Raw genomic sequence first — 22,208 nt, 5'->3', positions numbered from 1 at the left:
GGTAAGTGGACCATAAAGTGTTTGTCTTTTTGTGGCTGGCCTACTTTGCTTGACATAACATCATCAAGGCTGATTTTTTTAAGTTCATGTATGGAAGCATCAGTACTATAATTATATGTGTAGCATATACTATCAGGGATAATGAAAAAAAATTACCATTTGTAGTGTGATATACTAGGTTGAATAGTGTTCCCCCCAAATTTTTAGGTTCTACCCAGAACCTAATAATGTGACCTTATTTGAAAATAGGGTCTGATGTCATCAGTTAAGATGCGGTAACACTGGATTGGGGGGCTTTAAATCCAATATAATTAGTATCCTTTTAAGAAGAAGGAACACGGACACACAGAGAGGCACAAGGGGAGAAGTCCATGTGACAATAAGGGCAGAGACTGGAAGAATACAGCTAAGTAATACCAAAGATTGCCAGCAAACCCCAGAACCTCAGAGAAAGGCAGGGAACACATTCTTCCAGGCCCTCCAGGAAAAACCAGCCATGACAGCACATTGCGTTTTGGATTTCTATTCTGCAGAACTGTGAGAGGGTGAATTTTTATTATTTTAAGCCACACAATTTGTGGTAGTTTGTTACATCAGCCCTAGGAAACTAACACATGTATTTCATTTGTTTTTTTGTTTTATTTATTTATTTTTTTGGAAACAGAATATTGAAGAGTAGGCTGAGCCCCAAAGAGATTAAGGAAATTTGCCTAAAATTGAAAAGTTAAGGAGTAGAACTTGAACTTGGTGTATTATCTGCCCCATCCCCCATTTTACTCTGTTATCAGATCCTCCTGGTACCTTCCAATTTTTTATTTCAGGTTCCAATTTTTTTATTTCTTATACCCTAAAGGTATCAGAAGACTTGAACATGTTGTTTACCAGAGAGAAAAATCCCTCCTAATCCAATGTTCACTCAATTATTATAATTTAATTCAATTCAACAAATATTTAGTGACTACTCTTGCCCGGGCTTTGGGCCAACTGCCTGGACCTCACTTGGCAATATCATAAACTCTATGTGATCAGGCTTCTGAAGGGACGTGTTCCACCTAGGACAGCTTATACCTCATCTCATGAGAGGACGTGTCTCTCCTTCACCTCACTGCCCAAGAAATAGGACTATGGGGGAGAAAACCAGTGCACCCACACGCTCATCCTGAGAGTGGTGCAAGAGCAGAGAGCTCTGGGCTTTCCCCAGAGAAAGTGCCACGTAGGTCATTCTTTCATAACAGAGGCTCAAAGAAGTCACGCAGCCAGTCAGGATTTAACCAAGACTTGACAAACCATGGGACAAAGCTGCCACCCTGACCCTGAAAAGCCCACTGTTTTCTAATGAAATTGCCCACATTGTGTCCCCTTGTGTAGAGCTGGCTGGAGGTGGAATTTTCAGACTTCATTAAGTGGAGGCCAAATGCTTGGCGAAGAAATGCTCGACTCTGAGGCTGGCTTAGGAGTCGGTTGACAGAAACTTAGTTGGACTACTATGTGTGGCTTTTCTATCTGAGGTGACAGAGCAGGGACCCTCAGTTCCACTCATCTGCATCTCCAGACTTGCTAGTTTATTAATAGTCATGACCTTGGGCAATTTGCATTCTCTCTCTGAGTCTAAATTTTCTCATGTGTCAACGGTGGGTAAGAACAGCTTCCCTGAAGGATTGCAGGATATGTTAAGTAAGATAGCATGGTACACAGTAGGGGCAAACGACAACCCCAGCACCCAGACACCTGCAGCACAGGGATCACAATGCACCCGAGGAACCAGCAGGAATGAGAAAGTTGCCACCAAGAGTTAAAACCAGCAAGGTTCTGGGACAGCAGCCATGTGCGAGTGGATGCTGAGGCTGTAAGCATGTAAGCAAAGTGGTCAGGAACACCAGATCTCAGAATCAAGGTGACCTCCTGGTCTGGGGAGGCTGGATTGGAATGTGCTTAGGTGCTAGTAAAAAACATCTTTGCAGTTGTATCAGGTCCCATCTGAACCAGGGGTGGGTAAACCTCTTCTCCAGCCTGATGGCTCTCCTGCTCATGCAGGGGACAGAATGTGCTCCAGGGAGTCAAGATGGAGCCCAAGACACGACTCCAGTCATCGCTGTGGGCGGGCAACTCTGTTGGCCTCCCCACGGTCTGACTTTCCAAGCCCCCACCCTGTGTGGTTTCAGATCCTCCAAGTAATGCCTGCTTGCCCAGACACATGCATACTCACCTTGGAATAGCTTCCCCTTTTGTATAATAGTGAATGGCCAAGAACAGCAGTTACCTTGGCTGGAGGAAAGATGAGGGAACTTTTTTGGGTGGGAGAAGTGTTCTATATCTTCTGGGTGGCGGGGATGCAGCATTCACATATTTTAAAATTTATTGAGCCGTACATGGAACATGTGAGCCCTGCACATGTATGCCTTGATACCAAAGGGCAAAAATGAATGAATGCTTGTCTGATTTCTCTGCAAACGCCTTGTAACTGGCTTCCATGTCGGGTGGTCCCGGGTCACTCGACATGAAATTGCAGTAAAGACTGCAGGGCTGAGCACCAAGGTGGCACCAGGAAGTGCACAGGGGAGGCCTTCTACTCAGCCACCTCCACGCTTGCATGTGATGACATTTTAAATCATGTCCCTTTAAATTGTGGCACAGGGCCCTTGGTTAATGTCAGACCTCTCACCTTTCTCTGCTGCATAAATGTTACAGGGTCAAAATTAGTGGGAAAGAGTGTCAGTCAAGTGATGTTCATAAACCCGCCCCATAGGTTTTATGCTCTATCTACTGTCATAAAACAAAATGAAAGAAAACAAAAATAAAACAGAAAACCACATTCATTTTAGCTGAGCCCTTTGATTTCCTTTTTTTTGTTCAACCTTGACCAAAACTATGAGTAATTTTTTTTTTTTTAGAGTACCATTGTTCTTGGCTGTTCTCTGGCTGAAAGGCTTTGTTTGAGTCCTAAATTAGCAAAAGGAACCTGCATTTAGGTGAAGGAAGAAAGTCTAGAAAGTTAAGAGTATATTTCATCATCTTAGAAGCAGGATTCTTCTGTTGCTCTGGACCTGGTTCAGACACTAAAATTTTAAGAATGGTTTGTCCACCCTGTAAAAAATTTACTCTCTGGGCTCCACTGATGTAAGGTCCTCAAGACCAAGTCTAGTGTGTTGTTAAAAATAACAATAATGATAATACTAATCAAATTTAATGAAGCAGTCGTATCAATGCTAACTTCCTTGCACATGTTATCTTTCTGAGGCAGGGGGCTTCCAGAGTCCAGAAAACTTGACCGAGCATAGTAATTTTTAATTATTATTATCTCTGGTAGCTAGTTGTACTAGACCTTGTATTAAGTCCTTTACAGGAAGAATTCATCTAATCCTCATTTAATCATGTACAGGTGAGGGGACAGAAACTCAGAGAGGTTAGGTAACTTGCATGAGACCACACAGCCATGGGGTTCAGGCATGTCTGATTCCAATGTCACTTCAGACCCTGCTTCTCAGATGTGGCCTGAGAAGTGCTTGTTTCCAATGTGATCCCAGTGCCTAGTCACACCTATTTCATCAGAATCCCAGGAAGCTGGCACAGGAATCTATCTCTGAAACAAGCTGCTGAATGACCCTCTGCATTTGGCATTTTCGAGCCACCAGCTTAGACTACAATTGCCCTCTGACCCAGCCCAGCACTTCCACTGGTCTGTATTGGGTGGGAGGGTGGGTGGGTGGTAACTGTCCAGAAGAAGGTGACTCAGCAGGCCCAGGCATGGTGCAGCACTGAGGTCGACCTCAGCTGGGGCTCCAAGTGTGTCTTACAGAGCGTCCAACCAGGTCCCCAGGATTAAAAAAGAAACATGGGAACCATGTTCAGCAATCTGAGAAAGACATGGGGCTTAATAATGATGAGGATGGACAGCAGCCGCTGGAAGGGACCAAGGGCCAGGGGGAGGGCAAGAGGGCGAGCGAGGGGGGTGCTTTTCCTCTCCAGGGCTGGGAAGGGAGCCCCGGGAGCTGGGGGTGACCCAGAGCTTCTCCAGTTTCCCTGTGGGGCTGGAGTGGGTGGCGAATAGGCTTTGGCTGGCAGTTCAGGGGGGAAATTGGGCCGTCCCACCCACGCTCAGCTACTGTTTCAGTTCTCTTTTCTGGGCACAATCAAGTACTTGAGGCCTTGACGAGGTTAACCACAGGAAAACCACAAGAAAATGGCTTCGAGGCAGCCAGCCTGGATCCCGAGTGTGAAGAACTCGGGTTATCTGACCTCCGGGCCAGCAAGGGTTGGGGTGGGAGGGGCGGGAGGTGTGCGGATGGCTGGAGAGGGTGAAAAGCTGCCCCTCACCTGCCTGTCTCCAGACTTCAGCCACAGGGGCTCCTGCAAGTCCCCACAATTGTAGAACTGAATCCCCTCAGCATGAGCAGCTCTTCAGGGGCAAGTGCAATGTTGGATGAGTGACAGTTCCTCTCAAAATGTTTTTGCTTTAAATGGACAAGATTCACGTTATCCTTCTCTGGCTCTCAGTAATCCCAGCGCGGGGCTGACAAAAGCCCCACAGTTAAATCATCATCTCTGTCATTCAGTTCTCTCTCCTTTGTCTATTTCAATTCAATTACTTTCATATCATTTAGTGACCACTTGGACTTGTCACCATGGGTGGAGGAGATTCAAGAAGAAAAGCCCAAGAAATGTCTGTCCCTGGGGCAGATGATCTAGAGAGAGCAGATACTCTCATCCCCAGACAGGCATCGGAACCACCTGGGAGATGGTGACAACATGGCTTCCTGGGCCCCAGGCCTGGAGGGCTAGGGCTGTGGGGGGCCTGAGGGCTTGCATTTCTAACAAAGCCCCAGGTGATGCTGACGCTGCTGGCCCAGGGACCACACTTTGAAAAACACCAGTATAAATGAGCGATTTCTAACCTCAAGTAAGGAAATGTTGTTATAATCTCAAGAGCAGCTTTTTCATATTTCACAAGACAAGCAGGCCCTGCCCCACGGAAGCTTGGCTCCCATCTGTTCTAGTAGGGAGAAGGGTAGGGAGATAGTGTCCAGCTAATTCTTTAACTACTCCATAACTACACATTTGACACATCTGAAAGCAATCTAAATTCACTAAAAAAGAAGTAAGAACTTTTGGGACTGCCTTATTAGTATCAAGAAGTGTTTGCAAAGATGTCAATGTTGAATTGATCTACTGAGATAGGAATCTGTGCTTTGTTCTTCTTGTAGCAGGAATTCTCCCCACAGTTAAGGAGAAGCATGATGGATTATTATTATTATTATTATTATTATTATTATTATTATTTTTGGATGGGGGGAGTTATCAAGGATTGAACTCAGGAGCACTCAACCACTGAGCCACATCCCCAGTCCCATTTCGTATTTTATTTAGGGACAGGGTCTCACTGAGTTGCTTGGTGCCTCACTTTTGCTGAGGCTGGCTTTGAACTCTTGACCCTCCTGCCTCAGGTTCCCAAGTCACTGGAACTATAGGTGTGTGCCACCGTGCAGGGCCAGCAGAATGGAATTTAAAACCAGGGCTCTTGGAGTTTAAATCTTCAGATCTTCCTGAGCTGTTGAATGTTAAGCTGGAGACTCACCACTTTACTTGGCAATATCAAAATCCTCTTTTCACTCCGTCCTAATTTGCATGTGGGGAGCATACAGCAATCACATGCTAGAAGGGGTCACACAATTGTTCTGCAGAGGATCATATAGTAAATATTTTAGGCTCTGCCGTACCTTCCTGCTGAAACTACTCTAGTGTGCCGTCATCAAACGAACATATTCATGGATGATATATACTTGCATGTGTGTGACAGTATTCCAATAAAACTTTATTTACAAAAATGAGTAGTGGGCCAAACTTCTCCAGCAGGTTATAATTTGCAGACTACCACCCAAAAACAGGGATGCCAAAAAGAAAAATCAGGAACCTCAAATAAACCTGGAGCTTCAGGTTATGTCCAACTGCAGCAGCCTGTAGTTTGGCTCACTCTGGAACCACTGTTGGCATGATCTGTTCGGTCTGAGAAAAATCACGAGATGCTGCTGAAGGCAGCCAGCGAGGGGATTACCTGAACACTAGGGCTCCATCCCGAAGGCCCAAGGAAATGAAGTCACTGTTGGATCTCATGGGGCTGTCTCCCCTCCACATCAGCAGGCCATCCTTGGCAGTTGTCTTAAACCTTATGAACGCATTTGATCTTGATCCTGACACCCTGAAGGAAGTACACAAACAGGTTCATGAAGTTACCACCAAATCTGTTTCTGAGTGGTCCCACATTGGACTGCCAGCCCAGGGCAACCAGGTGTGAGGATTATCTGGCATTGCTAGCATGTACTGCCAGGAAATTAGGAAGAGCATCACCCCCAGGAGTCACATCACCAGGCAGCAGTGTCTCCCCCACAGGTGTGGTGAACTCCCACAAAAAAGCACTTGCTGAGTGACAGATAAGCAAGATAATGGCCAATGCCAGAGTCTCAGGCTGCACCCTGCACACACCTCATTCTACTCCCTTTGCTGTCCTATTTCTCGAGGGCCCTTGGGAAACTGCTTCCCACTACCTAACAAAGTTGTCAAGAGTCTCGAAGAGTCACCTGCTCTGGGCTTTGGTCACGGTTGTGGAAGGTTGGCTCTGGCAGTGACTGTTCCCGTGGGCAGATCAGGACGTGACTGGATGGAGGTCGGGTCTTAGGGAAGATGACTTGGTGGAATAATGGTCTGGAGGGGGTGTTGTAACAGAGTCGTATAGAGAGGAACCGGAAGCTATGAAGACAGATGGACTGCAGGATCCATAGCCAGGACTGGGACTAGGGTCACATGATTGTGTGCTTTTATCAGATCTTGGGAAGAACTAACTCAGAAACTCATTTTGACTAAAGTGATAAGTATTTCATGTGATACAGGAACATGAATAGGCCTAGGGTCCTAGAATCAAAGGTGAGACAAGAGTAAGCACAATTTAATATTAATATGACACTACTGGAAACGTTTCTTCTCTCATTCCCTATCTGTCCCACACACCTGGGTCTGAAGCTGTAGGGTGCTTTCAGTAGTGAACAGTGGAGGGGACTTTTGTTTAGGCTTCCCAGAGCCTGGTCTGGACAGGAAGAAACCAAGTGTACCTTCTCTATGGCCTCAGAGTGGTGAGGGAGAAGCAGGGTCACAAGGCCAGGTGCAAAGAAATACAACCCCAGCCTGTTCCTTAGGACTCTGCTATTCCCAAATTTTTATTCAAGGTTCCTTCCCTCCTGACTTGCCTTTGAATACTGATTGGCATAAGCAAACCAATATATTCAAATTTATCTTATCAGTGATTGGTTTGGGAGGAGGCATGTGACCAACTCCTGTCCAATGAGATAGAGGAAATTTTCCAGAAGGATTCTGGGAAAGAATCCTCTCTTTATTAAGAGTCACATGAAAATAAAGAAAGTCTTTTTACTTCCACTGACTGTTGCCCTATTTTATAACCATCTTATGAGTATCCTAGGGGCAGCTGGGGAATATACCCAGGATATGGATGAGATTTGAGTCTTCAATGATACAGTTGATCCTCTAAGTTAATCAATCCAGGATCCAGTCAAGTTGGAACTCCTTGTTATATGAAACAATAAATACTTTTCATGTTGAAGACATTGTAGGCTGAGTTTTCTGTTACTTGATATCAAAAGCATCTAACTGAGACAGACCCTGGACTTCCGTCTGCAGTTTCACACACATGCACAAGAACTTCCGCACACACGCCCCCACACACCATTGAGTTGCTCTGGCTTGGGGTCTCCCCATCCCCTCCTCACCAAACCTCTCCCTGACTATATGGTGATCTCTCTCTAAGTACTGGAGGCTGAGGACATAGGCCCCTTTCACATTGTCTCTGCTTCCTGAGGACCAAAGGACCTTCCATCTGTAGAGGAAGAGGGCTGCAGAAGGAAGAGGATCTTTCTTGGCTGGGAACACATTTTACCTAAGTTCCTGGGCCAAGACAACATAGATATGACAAGCTGGGATTGGAGAAATGAAGCAATGTCTGTCTGGTATGCACTCAGAGTTCCTGAGGACAGCCAATGCCCCAGAAAATTTTCTCTCCACCACTTTTGTTCCTTGAAAAGCCACCAAGCTCTGACCTAAGAGCAAAGCTTAAAGATTTGCCTTTGTCTGTTAAGATGCAGTCAACCTGAGGATAAAAGAAAATTCTAGAGTGATTGAGCTGAGGTGGTAAGGCACACTGTAAATGACCAGAGACCAGCGGAGGGAAAAGAGAGAGAAGGGGAAACCAAGGGTGCCAAAGACAAGCCTGACTGTGTGGAGGGTTTGCTGAAGGCCAGCCTTGACCTTTGCCCAAAATGCAGGCTGTTCCAAACCAAGAGCTACAGTTACCTCAGGCCAGCACTGGGGCCCCTGCCACCAGGGATGGCAAGCTATAACATGACTGGGCACCTCCTCTTGGCATGAGCTTGTGTCCACATGAAGAGAGCTGAGAAGCCCCATGAACTGGTCAGAGCCTGAAGGGGACATCAGACCTTTAGGGATGAAGATGCGCAGTAGGTGCTACCTGAGCGGGAAGTGGACTTTGCTGTTTGTGTGGTGGGGGAGCCTCTGAACCCCTTCTGCAGCTGGGCACAGGTAGGGCCTCAGATGTGGTCACAGAATGGCACAGAGCCCAGGTCCCTGCCAGGGAATCAGTCAGAGCCCGGCTTCATGAGCACCACACTCTGCTTCTCAAACCAAAAGCATGGAAACCCCAAGGGGTTGGGGGGTGGTGGGGTTCATATTACTCTTTCTAGACCCTTTGACCAGAAAAGGTTGGGATTGTGTAACTGTGTTGTTTGTTTGGAAGGCTGATGTTTTCAGGTTTAGTTTGTTTCGTTCTAGTTTCCATGTTTACTTGATTTGCTTTTTTTTTGTCCTGAGACCATAGCTTTCTTTGAAAATTATCTCTAACATGAAAGATAAAGAAAAACCTTGGGAAAGATATTGAGAAATTTATGCCCAGGGTAGACAAGGAAGGTGCTCTTGAAGCCGATTACCTCTTGAGGATATCTGGATTGTCGTATGTCAGGTAACTTCGGCCAATAAACTGTGGGATCTCGATGGCTTCCGTGATGGCTGGGACAGAAGAGAAAACAGAGGTTATGTGGCATGCATCTCTCTGGACCTCTCACTCAGACATGTGGAAGGAAGATACCAAGGAAGCCAGTCCCTGAAATGTGACATCGAACAACTTCCTCCTGGCTTCACACACACACTTGCAGGTTTAGGGCGGACCAGTCGGAGGCCTGGAGTTGGCTTCTCCTCCCTGGGGGCTGGCAGTCACTGTCACTGGCCTCAGCACTACTGAGAAGGTCTTGCAATGTGCTGAAACTTGAACTGCTCCCAGTGATTCTTGGAATCCAAATAGCAGGACTTGGGCCATGTGGGGAGCAGCTGGGGATAACCCCTGATCATCGCCAAGCGAGGCAGAGAAAACAATCCCTAAACAAGGCCCACCAGGATTTCTTTATTTAATGGGAATCTGTCTAAACCCCTTAGCCATGACCTTGAGAGGTTGATGGGGGAAATGCAGTGTAAGACTCTGGCTCTTCGTTTATAAATCACCTTCAAGTGTGATGTTGCACAAAGTCTTCAACGTGATCTCACGGAGTAGCGGAACGTGGGGGAAGGGCAGGGCTGATTACTCCCATTTTACAGAAGAAAACAAGACACAGAAAGCATCAAAGATTTGCCCAAGATCATCAGCTCATCAACCATGAACCACACTAGCTCTCCTTAATTCTGGCTCCTGGCCCCTCTTTCCTGTACAATCTTTGAGAAATGAGTTTCTTTCCTCCCAATTTCTCATCACTTGGTTTTCCTGAGGAATCTCCCTTTACACACAGCAAAGGAGCAGGACAAACAGCCATGTTTGATGTCACAAATTGGGATGAGGTGAGGGGATTTCTGAAAGAGACATAACAGCAATATCTCTTTCCTCTTTAAAAAGATTCAGAAACAATATTTGAAAGAAATTAAAGTGGAATGAATCTCATATTCAAAAATGTGCAACAGAATAAACCAGCTTACAAAACAATTACAGCTTCATAAAAACAAAAGCATTTGACACAAAGTAGACACTGCCCTGAGGACTCCAAACCTAGGAGAGAAAGGTATAATTACTTGACTTTTTTGGAGCTACGAATAATGGGAATAATGGGAGAGTTTAAACAGAGAGAGAGAGAGAGAATAGGAGAACAGAAAGTCTGATGACGTTGGACCTTCAGGTGTAAGTTGGCAGGTCACCATGACATGTTCCAAAACCTTTTCATGGAAAGAAAGAAAGAAAAAAAAAAAGAATAAAAGGAAAGTATGAAAAGGTAGAAAAGAAGATGAAAGAAAACACAAAGAAAAGGAAGAGAAATAAAATTTTAAAAGATGATTTGTGAGGTAAATAACTACCCAAGCAATTTCCTGGGAAAGGAACTTAGCAGAAAAATGAGGGGGAAGAGTGGATAAGAAGAGGAAGTCACAGCAAGAAAAGGAGAAAAGAAAATACCAGGAAAGAAGAGGAAGTGGCAGGGAAAAAAAGGAGACGCAGGTGGACAGACAGCCAGTGGGCAAGGAGAGGGGAGGAAGCAGAGAAAGACGGAGGGCGCCCCAGGGACAAAGGGGAGGGGAAGATGGGAGGACAGGAAGGCACAGCTGGCGGAGGAGGGAGGTGCTGCTCTTGGCTGGGAAGGCAGCCCCTCATCCCAGGAAACTGAGAAGGGAGAAGGAGACAGTGTCCAGGCTGGCTGACAGAGGAGTCCTTCGCAGCTAAACATAACCAAAGAGCCCCCCTGGGTTTGGCTCACCCCCAGGGCGAGAGGTACAGCCAGGGTCCATCCTGCGGTTGTTGGCTGTGTCTGTGGGCCTGCGGCCAACAGTCGTCCTTCCCCTGGATTCTTTGAAATGGTCAGGACATGCTTGTCACACATCAGTTCTGCACAGGGCCTCGGGAGGGGTCCGTCTGTGGGAGCCGTGTCAGCTGCCTGCTAACTCAGGCATTTGCCTGAGGTCCAGCTGGGAGCTAAGTGTGTTCCCAGGCCTGTGCTCTTGCAGGGAAGATTCCCACCACCCTGGTCATTGTGTCCAACCCCCCCACCATTCACCCCGGTTCCCCTCGCACGTGGTTGGCCCACACTGTGCCTGGGCCTGGCTGGAGCCTGACCTGGCAGGGGCCCACAGCGTCTCGCAGTCTGCTGGAGCACTTACTGTACTTACTATTGAGGCAGTAATTCCCACACTCTGCCCGGTGCCAGCGTGAAAAAGAACAGGGAGAATCAGCGCACACGTTGATTATAACATCTCGACTACATTGCTCACTGAGGGCTTGAAACGAGCCCTGCTGCTTCCCCAACAAAGTCCTCCCATTGACTTTGCATGGAATGTGAATACAGGCCCCAGCAGAAACCGTGGAAATTCTCTCCTGGGCATGATTGGCACCAGCTCATCCACTTCCTTCCCTGACTGCAGCTTAAATGGGGAGAGTCGGGCACTGGACCAAGAAGTTTATAGTAAGCTGTCTGACACTTCTGGGGCTCCCTCATCCTCAGTGGGCAATCCACCTTTCTTCTAAACCTGGAGAAGTAGCTTCTAACTAAAGAGTTTCTTCCTTGCCAATGGCTTTTACCCTCCTTGGCTCTAGGCTGCACGTGATAAAAGGCATGATGAGCCAGTCTGCAGCCCCTTTTCTCTCATAGTAGAAAATATCACCCCAACCTCCCCCTGGTTTCCCTTCGCAAGATTCCAGAGGCCTGGTTATTTTTGTGATTAAAAAAGGGCAAAGTCATCCTGCAGAAACGACACCGCTGAATGTGGCGTAAGAGCCATCAGGATCACCAGTATGAACGGAGAAACAGTAATTCCAACGAAAAACATCAGAGCAAGTCTTGACCATCCAGCCCCTTCTGGCCCCTTGTGGTCTGTTCACATACTATTGTAGCCATGAATGTGCTTTAATCTCACCTTTTTACATATTTTTTTGCATTCTTTTCTCTGTGACAATGGCCTTACTGATACATTGGTTAAAACGTGTGGATGTTATCCCCTCGAATTTATTCCTTCAAGCATGTGCCATGTGGTGGCACAAAAAACACTCTAATGAATAGTGGCCTCCAAGCCTGATTTCCCACAGCTCAGACGAAGCAAATTCCCCACTTGCAGGACTTAGAATTCCCACTAGACTACATGGAGTGGAAGGGACAGCTGGCTCTCATACACACCCACAGGCTCTAGGAGGAAAGGACACTGCCGGTACCGTGGTCTAGCTTTCCCCACATCCGGGATGCCTCTCGGCAGCATTCCGGTGAATGCACAGCCAGCCTGGTGCACACTTTCAACACAGGCAGCTTGCTAATCCACAGGGCAGCACGTTCCCTTCTTGGACAGAATTCCTTATTAGTTTGAGCAACTCTAATCCAAAAATCTGGTCTGAAATGCTGCAAAGCTTTGAAGGCTGATATGACACCACAAGTGGAAAATCCCACACCTGAGATCACCTGACAGGTCACAGTCAAAACGTGGGGGCACTAACAATACTGCATAATATTGCCTTCAGACTCGGAACATAAGGTGCATGTGAAACAAATGAATTTCACATTTAGACTTGGGTTCCATCCTCAAGGTATCTCTTCATATATATGCAAATATTCTAAAATCTGAAAAAAAAATTCCAAAATTGGGGACACTTTTGGAATTTTGGAAAATTCCAAAATTTTGGAAAAGGGACAGTCCAACTGTATTAAGTGGATCCTGTAGCCACAAAGTAAACAAAACCTTTTTCCTGTACTACTAGCCCTTCAGCAGAATAAGATCGGCATCTAGACTGGACACCAAAAATTTCCCATTGTTTAATGCTATACTATAAGAAGAAAACAAATTCTTATACTCTGGGAACAAAAGAAAGCTCAAAATCAGCCTCAGAAACATGATGTGAAGCTACTAAGTATAGTGTAAACTCTCCTAAGTGTTGTGTGTGTGATAGATCAGCGTCAATCAGGCAGGATCAGACTTTTAGGACCACGCATCCCGAGGAATGCATACCTGAAACCTCCTCTGCTATTCCAGTTATGTGGACTGAGCAGCCCACCTGCTACAGAGAAACAGCCCCATCTAGTGGCTAGCAGGATACTGCACCGTCTGAGTCCAAGCTGTTCTCTAAAGAGAAGGAGTACCAGGACTCAGAAGTTCTTTTCAGGTAAACTGGCTCCTTTGGGCAGAGAAAATCCCAGGAAGAACAGATGTGTCCTGTATCCCTCTTCTGGACATTCAGAACAGAGCAGAGTTCTGAGAAGTCTCACAGATGACAGAGCTATTTAATTGTTTACCCAAATTTATTTAACCACAAACCCCTACTCCCATTTTATGCATGTGAAAATGTGTGTGTGAGTGGGTATGGGTATGAGCAGATGTGTGCACAAAACAGTCACTACTGCCTCAGAATTTAATTTTCTTTACATGTACTTTGCGAAAATCTGCTTCGAGTTATTAGTAGCTTACTTAGAAGATCTCTGAGGGTCTGGGAACCAAGATGGATGATTTTTTGATGAGATGAGAAAGGAGAAAAGAAATCTTCAGGGATGGGAGTAGAGCTTGGAGCGGGAGGCCTGCTGACACTCTTCTGTGAGATGAGAAAGAGGTCCAGGGGTTGGGGTAGGGCAGGGAGCTGAAGTTCGAGGTGGAGGAACATGCCTACAAGTGAGATTCCCCAAGTGGAAATTGAGGAGACCACCAAAGTCAAGCCTAGGATTCTACAGGTGCCTGATGCTGAGGCTGGGAGTTAGAAGAATTTCTGGCTTCTTCTCTTCTACTGGGTTCCAGAGTTGGGACCCAAGAAAGGTTGAACTTTGTGTAGCTATTGATGCTAGAGAGAGATTGTGGCCACCTGAAGTGTCTCAGAAGCTGGACAGGAGCCCACCTGTCTGTCCTGCCTCTAACCTCTCTGTAACAAAGTGGGGTCTCCAGACCATCATGGTGGTCTGTGGGCTGCATGGCTCTGGGATTTGTTTGAGTTTCTATGCCATCATCCTGTGCTGCCCAGAGGTAAGAACCTCTGGGCAGAGGTGTCAGACCTCCCACTACAGTTCTGATGAGTCCAGAGTCTGATGAGTCAGTCTCTCTGAGAAGAGAGGAACACCTTTCTCAAGGAAGAGTTTCCAGTAGGCAGTGGGTGAGAACTGGCATTGGGAACTGCTACAACCATTTGCTCCATGTTTTAAAAAAACCAAAACAACTGGCTTAACAAATTCTAAGGAGATTTCTAGGAATGATTGTTGTTTTTAAAGCATGATTTGCTTTCCAGGCAGAAAACCCCCCTCAGCTGTTAACAAGACAGGATTCTAACAACTAAAGATGGCTTCTAACTGTTCTTGGTCTTTCAAGCTATGAATTTGTCCACACTTTCAGTGTGTTCTCTTCTATTTCTAGGGGACAAGATAGGTGCCCTTCTCTCTTCTCTTTATTTCCAGTCCTTACAAGGGAGGAGATGCCCAGTATTACAGCAGTCTGTGCAGTAACTACCCATAGCTATGTGTCTGCTGGGGCCTGGAAAAGCTGACCCAGAGCCCCTTTAATCTTCCCAAGTCATTATAACCAGGGAGGAAATTATGGGATTCTGGCCACACCCCCATCTATATGAACCTTTCTAGTATTTGCACAGGTTTTTGTTCTGCCAGATACAGTATATTGGCTTCAGAGTTGAAGGAAAAAGCGATACAGCATGCATAGCAGCTGGTTGTTTATTTGGGTTTTAATCTTGGTTCTAGCCTACGTTGCAGGAAAAGAGGTCTGGATGCCCTCCCGTGCCCCCTGCCTTTGTTCACTCCCTCAAATTTTGCCAGGAGCCCAGGTCATCACTGAGATCCATCCCATTGCTGTGGTGAGATCTGTTTCTTATTGGACTTGAACCCAGGTTCAGCATGAGTACTTTGTAACTGATATGGTCAATGCTCTACAGCAGGAAACAAGGACTGACAAGATCACAAATGATCTCTTAATTCCCAAAGCTAAGTGTTCATTTACACCTAGGCTTTATATTTTAACTGTCAGTATTGGAAGCAATCTTGGAATGCCTATAGTAAGATTGGAGACTAAGGGAATTCAAACACTGAGTGTGAAATCAAAACCTGGTTTTCAGAATGAATAAGCCACTCTGGAACTAAATCTCCACAAGTGCAATCTATTAGCTCAGCAACAATTTGCTTGTTAGAATTGTAATTGGGATAATTCACAAGTGGATCATTTCCTCTTCTTTATTAAGAGATACATTGCATGATTTACCATGCAGATTTCAGAACTCATTTACATACAAGACATACCACTAAGTCTTCTAACAGGCAAATTATCATCTTCCGTATTTTCCAAGACTGCTTCAAAACAACTTCTACCATTCTACATACCAAGCTTCTACCAGTAATTTATGGTTTTCTTTTAAGCACTAGTTTTGATAAAAACAGGGAGCCTGGAAACAAACAGGAAAGAGAGAAAGAATACATTCCTTCAGAGTCCACAACCTTCTTTCTTTCAGACCTGTTTGCCTTCTGTTTTTAAACTAGTTCCTGGGCAGGTGAGGTCCTACTGACATTCAGAAAGGAAGGTCCACACAGCCCAACCTAACAGACATACTTGGGCAGGCCTATTCTAAACACAGGACTATGGCCTCTGCTTCCCTTAAGCAGCTGAGGAAAGTGAGTCAAGCAGGGACTCATGGTCTGTAACCCTCCCTAGCCGTCAGACAAGGGTAAGATGAAAACAGAATAGCTCACAGCACCTGCTGAAAGATTTTCTTCTCATCAACAGTGATAATAGTATTTGCTGGTACTAGCTGAGAACTTAGCAGGCACTCTTCCAAACACTCTAAATGCGTTTAGTGTACACCATGATCCTCAGTAAATACTATTGCTATGACCATTCCCATATTACAATCCAGAAAACTGAGGCGCCGAGTGGTCCTCTACGGAAGGACGTGCATAATTAGCAACTAATGTGGTTTTTTCTGTATTTGGGTAAGATTTCTCTTCACAGCACTCACAGATAGGGGTCAAAATACTTCGTCAAAATATTGATCAGACCATAATGCACAGGCATCCCCTACCAGGAGAGGCTCTGGGAGTGAGTTGGATGCATGAGTCCTGGAAACTCCTGTTATATGGATTGTGAGACCATGGGGGGATTCTCAGAGAAGGAGCAAAGGCAGGTGCCTAGGGAAGTTATTTATCTAGTGTTACAGAAGTACTTCAGCATTTAATTCCTATTACATAATTATAGTAGTTTATATACGATTGGCCACTTGATAACTTATTGAAGTCATTGATCAAAATAACCACTGTGACTGTACCAATTTCTTCTAAGAACGATGATCCCCAACATTCTGTCCATGGCCTCCACTCCCTCCACGGAGCTGTGCCCGAGACCCCGGGTGTACCTTTTTGGCAGTGCAGGCCCTCGAAGCCCAAGGGACAGTCGCACTCATAGCCCTCCTTCCTGGGCCGGCAGCTGCCCCCATGGGCACAGGGGGCCCCCACGCAGGGGTGGGCTGCATTGTCCACATTCACGCCAGACGTGAAGTCATGCTTCACGTGAATGGTTCGGTCATTCAGGATGATCTTGAGGGAGAGAAAGGTAAAGAAAGTCAGGAATTGGGAAAACATCTTTACAATCTTCTCGAGTTTCTCTTGGCATGAAAACCCAAGGTAGATATAAGGAAGTTTAGAACAAAAGTAAAAAGAGTCCAGTTCCTGCTTTGAGAGACTTCTAAATGGTGCAGGAGCTGAAGGAGATCTGTCTGGTACTTGGGAAGACCTGCAGAAGAACCTGTGCCTCTGATTCTAGAACACCACCCACTGAGGCAGGCCGCACTCAGGAAGGTTAGGAAGAAGTCCTGAGAGCACAGTTCAGGTCCTCAGCCTGGCTGCAAGTAGAATCTCCTGGAGGCTTTAAAGCACCTCCACTACCCAGGCCCACCCAGACCTGATGAATCAGTCCTGAAGGTGGGACCCAGTCACCAGTGACTTAAAAGCTTCCAAGAATAACCATGGAAGCAGCAGTTATGGCTGAGAGATGCTGCATAAAGCGGAGTAAGAGAAGAGGAAACTGAGGTGCGGGAGGCAGGAATCCAGGGGAGCCATTGCTGTTGGTGGCTATGGAACTCGGAAAACTTCCTGGTGTACTTCCACCTGCTTCTGGCTAACATCCTGTACCATGTCCCCTAAATTACCATCAACGCGGCCTCCCTGATGGCCCCATCCACTCCTGTTGTCCTTCCCTCCCTTGCTTTCCGCCTCCCCTTCCTCACTCCTAACAAACCAAAAGCAAAGCTCAGGCCACAGGAAGCCCTGCTGCGCATGTGCGTAAGAGTTCCTCCACACCGTCTCCCTGCAAGGTGGCCCCAGCCAAGCCGGTGGACTGTAGGGAGGAGTTGCTATGTTCCCTAGCAACCAATCAACACACCCAACTTTTTCAGCCCCTGACTCGGGGGTTGTTGCTGGCCTTGCAGATCTCAGAGACAGAGAGACCCCACTGCCTGGGGAAGTTATTAAGAGGTGAGCCATGCCACTTCCAGCCAGGGATCCACGCGTCTGAAGACCTGCCTCACCGGGAGAGCACTGAGAGAGAAGGCTCCTCCCCAGTGCTGGATGTGAGAAGCAGCTAGGGAAGAACCGGAAACAACCTCCCCTCTGCCTGCTGCCAGTGAAGGGCTATGGAACTGAGCAGGGGGTGCACGGGACAAGCCAGGACTGGCACTGGGCCCTGCTGGATATGGCTCAGCCAATGACTCCATCGGGAGCGAAGGGCGGTCTTTAGGGCAGTCTTTCTAGAAAGTGGGGAGGGAATGGTTGTGTGTGCAGTGTGAAGCCACGTCAAGCCTCGGAAGGGTGGACGGAGGGGACAAAGCCTCTTATCATCTCAACCTGCATCCTAAGTAACAATATCAAGCATGATTGAACGTGGCCAATCCCACTCAGTGGGGGGCTGATGGCCTGAACTGAGGTGTCACTGACATTATGGTTCAGCAACAAAGGAAAGCACATCAGAGCCACCAAATGTTGGCATGGGCCCCTTTCCTGGGTCCAACACTGAGGAACAGTCCAAGGGGCCCTTCCCAGTGCCCAGATGTGCAAACATGATAGGACCTTTCTCACTATGCTTCTTTCATTTTAGCCTCTCTCATGCTTCATCTCAGGTCCAACAATGGCCCACATAGCAGCTTGGTTGCTAAAGGAAAGGAGGGTGGAGCTGACACCCAGGAGTGCAGATGTCCCGCTTAGATCCTTGCCCCAGTGTGTGGTGGTCCTGTAGGCCTGGGCTGAAGGATCAACCTGTGCGTCTACTGCAGACGGAACATGCTCTCATAACTGGAGGGATCATGGCGGCCCCAAGAACAGGAACAGGAGACAGACATGAGTGCAGCCAGTATCTTTTACTAGCTTTTTCTATTTTATTATTATTTTAAATGAACCTCCTAGGAAAGGACTCTCTTCATGCTCTTCAGAGATTGCTTACATGACTGATGAGCAACGACTGCTCCAGTGCAGTGGGTGGGGTGAGGAGCTGGCTGAGCAAGCGGCAAAGTAATGACCAGAGCAGCCTGAACCAAGAGCTGCTCTCCCCTCCCTTCCCTATTGCAGAAGTAACTGCGGTGACCTGATGCCAGCTGTCTCCCCTAGCAGTCCCAGAATATTTCAGCGGATTTGCTGCAAAAATTCATCTTCACTGAGTGGCATTCATGAAAAGTCTGCTGGACACAGACTTGAGAAGTGTTACAGGAAAGTGGGTTTGGAAAGCTATGCTGTGAGCAGTAAAAAAAAAAAAAAAACCTTTAAAAAAGTTTAGAACTTCCTCGAAACTTCTTTATTGTGTATAGTTAAAGTGAGAAAGCAGAGTCTGTACCTTCTGGATACTCCCGCTGAACGGTTTGAGGATGCCTGAGTTCTTCTTCACATCATCATAATTGGGGACTCCACCAATAAAAATGTCCGTGTTGCACTTAATTTGGGTGAAGCCTCCCTGCCAAGAGATCCGAACAACAAATCACAATAGAACTTTAGAGTAGCTGATTTCAACCAGCAAATGTGACTTTGGTTCCCTGCTAGGGGATCCAAATGGTGGAGACAGCCTCGAGACCTGTCACACCCTCTGTGCTTGACTTTCCCATCGTTACTGAACACCCATTTGGATGCTAGCAAATTTCTGAACCTCTCTGAGACTCAGTTTCACCATCCATGAAACAGGAATCATGACATCTACCTCCCAGGTGTGACACAGTGGGTGCATTCTGTGCTTCTCCAGCAATACCTCCCTGTTGGAAGATGGTCTCCAACCAGCCCAGCTCAGGTGGAGCCGTGTGTCTTGCTCTAGCCAATAAAACATGAGCAGAAGAGAAATGAGTCCCTGGGGAGAGGCTTTGGGTCAGAGGCTGATTCACAGAACTCTTCTTCCTCCCTGTCCCTCCAGCCAGGATCTCCAATGAAAGCTGCAGTGGATTTCTGTGATGGGTGGCGTGAGTAAGAACTGACCTTGTCCTATGCTATGATATGTTTTGGGGTTGCTTGTGACTGAACACAGCCCTGTCCACCCCATCCTGGGGGCTGAGATACCGTTTAGTTAGCACTTTGCACAACAGCATTCCAGAACGTGGCTGTTGCTGTATTCAGTAAGGGTAACCCAGAACCCCTGATCAGCAAGAGAAAGGGAAGGTGGGGTGCAGGCAGACTCCTGACCAAATGCAAAGGCCAGAGAGATTTTTGTTTTCCCAGTTCTCAGGGAACTCCCCAATGTCAATCTCTCAAAGGCTTCCCCTGCTTCTTGGGTGGGCTAGGTTACAAGCTGTGCATAATAGTTAATGTCTGAGCTCATTCCAATAAGAGCCGTGAGCAAAATGTTAAACGGTCTAAGATAACACACAGTAAAAAACAAAGATCTGAGACTCCTGGGGACAAATTAGTTATTATTCCCTTGGATTTATGGTAAAAAATACAAATAGTAGTATGATTCCATCATTTATTTAACAAACATTATTAGGAACCTACTAGGTCCCAGGTACTGTGTTAAGTACTGGACCAACAAGAGCAAATAAGAAAGACAGTCCCTGTCCTGCAGGGGTTTACACAAGCTGGAAGACAGGCACGCCCATGGCAGACGGGTTCAGCAAAGGCAAGGGTTGTCTAGGTACCTAGGGGGACACTGGAGAGCAGGGATGTCTCTTGCCTAAGCCTAGATGTAGGGAATTGGCAGGGTGGTCAGGCAAGACCTAGGACTGGAGAAACTGGAAAAAGTCAGGACTTGGAGGGTATAGAAGCACATAAGGAAAGGAGAAGCCAGATCATACAGTCTTAGAGGCCATGTTAGCAGTTTACACTTCACCCAAAAAGCGATCAATTTTAAACAGGAGACAGGAGGGGCAGAGAAATGTTTTAGGAAAGTTATTGGTCAGAGGGAGGAAAGTGGATTTGGGGTCGTGTCAGGGGTGGAGAAGAGGAGACAGAGAGCACAGAGGAGGCTGCTCCAGTTCTCTCTGGGAGGGATCTAGGTCCAGTCAGTTGCCCAGGGAAATCTTGCTTAGATTAATAGGTTGAATTTCCTTTGATCCATAACTTTGAGGCACCTTCGTGGCTTCTTATTTAACTGGAAAGTCATTGAAGAAGCCTTAGGGCTTTCAAGAAGTCTTGTGACCCAATATAATACAGAACTGAGCATGAACTGTTGCCTCAAACCCAGGAATATCTCTCCCTTGTCTTTGCTCTTACCCCAAAGTTAAAATAAGGTGATAGGAGGAAAGGAGGTAGGTTGCAGGACCCAGGGGGTTTCGGAGCTGCAGGCTGTTCTGACAGGATGGAGTTATCATTGTGTCCAGTGCATGGGGCAGGACCTTGCAGGCTCAGAACCAGCTGCTTTTGGCAGCTCAACATCCTCCCCAGTCACCCTCCTGTTGAGGCAGGGCTACAGCCGCCACACCCACAGGACCAAAGAAAGAAGCAAACAGACCCACCAGAGGGAGGCCTGCTGAGTCAGGAGCTCCCTACCTGGATCTGGCTTCTGCTTGGTGGGGGCCAGTGTGGAAAAATGAGCCAACCCGCACACCCTCACCACCACTGGGGTTTTGGGAAGCCCTCAGGAACACTGCCCTGCAGTTGGAGCAGAGCACCTTGCAGGCGACTAAGGTTCATGCCACTGAGGAGCCACTGGGGTTTCCCACACCTGACTGAGCAGCTTCAACGGAACTTTCCTCAAATGCACACACCATAGCCACACCTTCCCACGTGTTTACATTGCCCCAGGTGGGCAAAGACTCCAGTCAGCTCTGTCCACCCACATGCAGTTCAGAGAGTCAAGAGGGAGAGTGCGGATGCTACCATATTGGTTTGATTCTCCTCCACTAGTGTGGTGACGACATTGACTCTAAAGTGTAGTGTTTTGTTTTTACCACTGGGTTGTCTCTGGGATCCTAAAGGCAAATACCAAGTCCTGAAGAGCTTCTTGTTTACAATCAGAGGTCGTAACCCTAACATTTGCAAAACTTCCATCCTGAGCTTTCACTCCTATTTTACAGATGACTATGAGGACCTGAGAAATAAATCCTCTCTTCTCCTCCCCTCTCGTCCCCCCTCTTCCCCCTCCTCTCCTCTCCTCTCTCTCTCCCTCCCTCTCTCTTTCTTTAAAATTTATATGATCAAGCCAACAGTCAGTCAGGTCTCTACTGTTAGAATGTTCTGGATTGTACCAGAAGTGACTCCAGTTCTCCCTTAAAAATTCTATTTCCTTCACCCGTCTTCCCTCCTTCCTTCCTCCCTTTCCCTTCCACAAATATATAAGAAGTATTTTCGAGATGTGAGCGGTGCCTACTTCTTGAAGCAGACCCAGCTTGAGATTCTTATCTCAAGGAGGTTCTTGGTTCAGGTCTGCCCACCACGGCACTCTCTGAGGCTGGCTTCTGGACATATGTAGGTATCTTTGTTTCTTCTGCCAAATACCCCTTTTCCCAGCAAAGATTTCTTTACTTTCTTTTCCTTTTTTTTTTTTTTAACCAGTCCATTTGCTTGTCAGTATACCCATTTGTCGCTGCCTCCCTAAATCTTGCTTTGCCCAGAATAAAGACTATTGGGAAATCAACCATTCTCTCCGTTTTTAGGGGATGGTAATTTTTGTGTGAAGAATTGTAGTGATTTAAGCAAATGTCCCTTATTGCCTTTAAAATGTTGTTTCTCCTTGGACATGACCTTGGA

General features: G+C 46.7%; 1 protein-coding gene across 3 annotated transcripts in view; it reads right to left on the bottom strand.

Annotated features, from left to right (window-relative positions):
- Positions 1 to 22,208, bottom strand: part of Egflam (EGF like, fibronectin type III and laminin G domains) — a 172,031-nt gene that overhangs the window by 5,827 nt on the left and 143,996 nt on the right. For all 3 annotated transcript variants that reach the window (XM_047556909.1, XM_047556908.1, XM_047556910.1), the window contains 4 exons: positions 18,877 to 18,993; positions 16,412 to 16,592; positions 9,003 to 9,081; positions 6,050 to 6,193 (listed from right to left, as the gene is read on the bottom strand). In XM_047556909.1, the coding sequence (XP_047412865.1) occupies positions 6,050 to 6,193; positions 9,003 to 9,081; positions 16,412 to 16,592; positions 18,877 to 18,993 (521 nt within the window). The remainder of the gene's footprint in view (positions 1 to 6,049; positions 6,194 to 9,002; positions 9,082 to 16,411; positions 16,593 to 18,876; positions 18,994 to 22,208) is intronic.

This window comes from Sciurus carolinensis, chromosome 6 (assembly GCF_902686445.1).
Source record: "Sciurus carolinensis chromosome 6, mSciCar1.2, whole genome shotgun sequence".
Taxonomy (NCBI): domain Eukaryota; kingdom Metazoa; phylum Chordata; class Mammalia; order Rodentia; family Sciuridae; genus Sciurus; species Sciurus carolinensis.
The sequence above is the reverse complement of the archived record's forward strand: the minus strand, read 5'-3'. Positions and strand labels throughout refer to the sequence as shown.